The sequence below is a fragment of the Wasmannia auropunctata genome, unplaced genomic scaffold (assembly GCF_000956235.1).
Source record: "Wasmannia auropunctata unplaced genomic scaffold, wasmannia.A_1.0 LD316567.1, whole genome shotgun sequence".
NCBI classification, from domain to species: domain Eukaryota; kingdom Metazoa; phylum Arthropoda; class Insecta; order Hymenoptera; family Formicidae; genus Wasmannia; species Wasmannia auropunctata.
In genome coordinates, this window is record NW_012046323.1 from 1 (window position 1) to 1,484 (window position 1,484).

Here is a 1,484-nt window from a genome sequence, read left to right on the forward strand (position 1 = left end):
TCAGAGATGTGTATAAGAGACAGTCCTAAATCTCTACGACAAAGTGGCGACAGGTAATCAAGGTTTAAAAGATGTGGTCATGGCGTTAAAATGGGTCCAGAAAAATATATCACAGTTCGGAGGAGACCCAGAAAATGTCACTATCTTCGGCGAAAGTGCTGGTGGAGGCATCGTACATTACCTAACTCTGTCTCCGTTAGCGAAAGGTATAATCTTTAAATTAAAAAGGTATTTTCTCGATACAGACTCTCTTCATACACAATAACTTAGAATCCGCAAATCAAATCCCACCTAATAATAAATTTATTAATTAATTTGCGCTGTTTCATTTCTCTCAACGGAAATATTAAAACACTATTACGATTACATATAAAAAATAAAAATCTCTGCAAATCTACTAAAACAGATAATAAATCTATGCTTTTTTTTAATTAATTTTAAATCAGATATGTTTAACTCTTTTATTTCTAGTTTTTGAATTTTTAATTCAAATTTCAATTATAAAATCATATTAAAAAAATATTAAAATTTATAAAACAACTAACAACTTTTCAAGAAGGAGCGAGAGAGAGAGAGAGAGAAAGATTATCAGTGATCAATTATAAAATCATTAGAAATTAATAATAACAAAAACGCGCATAGATTCTAGTTTACAAATTACAAAAAAAAGAAAGATTTTATGTTAACAAATTATAAAAAAATAATTTCTTTACACTTGTTTTACAGGTTTATTTCATAAAGCAATAGCACAAAGTGGAGTCGCAAGGAATCCTTGGGCTTTTACCGAAAAACAACATTCGATAAACAAAGGTTTTCGGCTCGCCGAATTACTCGGAAAAGCGACCGCGGATCCAAAAGTCGCTTATGAGTTTCTTAAAACAATCGATGCCAAAAAGCTTATAGACATGACACAGAAATCTCTCTTGACAGAAGCAGTAATTATCTGAATATTTGATTGTAATTTTACGAGTGCAGTAAATTATTCACTATGCAGATTAAAAATCGTGCAAATAAAATACTTTCTTCGATAATATTTTTCTCGTAGGAGCGTCTACAGTATAACATGACATTTACGCCTACTGTAGATCACGAATCATCAAATCCATTTTTCCCGGAAGATCCAGAAACGTTCTTGAGTCGCGAGGCGAAAGTACCATTACTTTTGGGTTTTACCAGTTGCGAGGGATCAGCCATTATATGCGGTAAAGGTTTCGGACGTAAGTTTTGTTTCTATCTTTATTAAATATTTAACATTATTAATCACTTCAAATATAATAATATTGTACATATCTATAAAGAATTAATAAATTTGATTAACCGTGATTTTCGTGTGCATATGTAAGAATAATAATTATGCGCCAGAACAAATAATTTTGATTCCAAAATAGCGTTATTTTTATCGTACGTTTTATACATTTATCTATACAGATAAGTTTATCGTATGTCGAAGCAAACATTATAATTTTATATGCAGTATTATCTAT

At 30.4% G+C, this 1,484-nt stretch overlaps 1 protein-coding gene across 1 annotated transcript; it reads left to right on the top strand.

Moving 5' to 3' along the window:
- Nucleotides 1-28: 28 nt before the first annotated feature.
- On the top strand, nucleotides 29-1,275 carry LOC105460735 (carboxylesterase 5A-like; the record flags this gene model as incomplete). Its single annotated transcript, XM_011707233.1, has 3 exons — nucleotides 29-206; nucleotides 727-935; nucleotides 1,046-1,275. Coding segments are annotated over 3 exons (585 nt in total), but the record flags the coding sequence as incomplete, so codon positions are not given.
- Nucleotides 1,276-1,484: the final 209 nt, after the last annotated feature.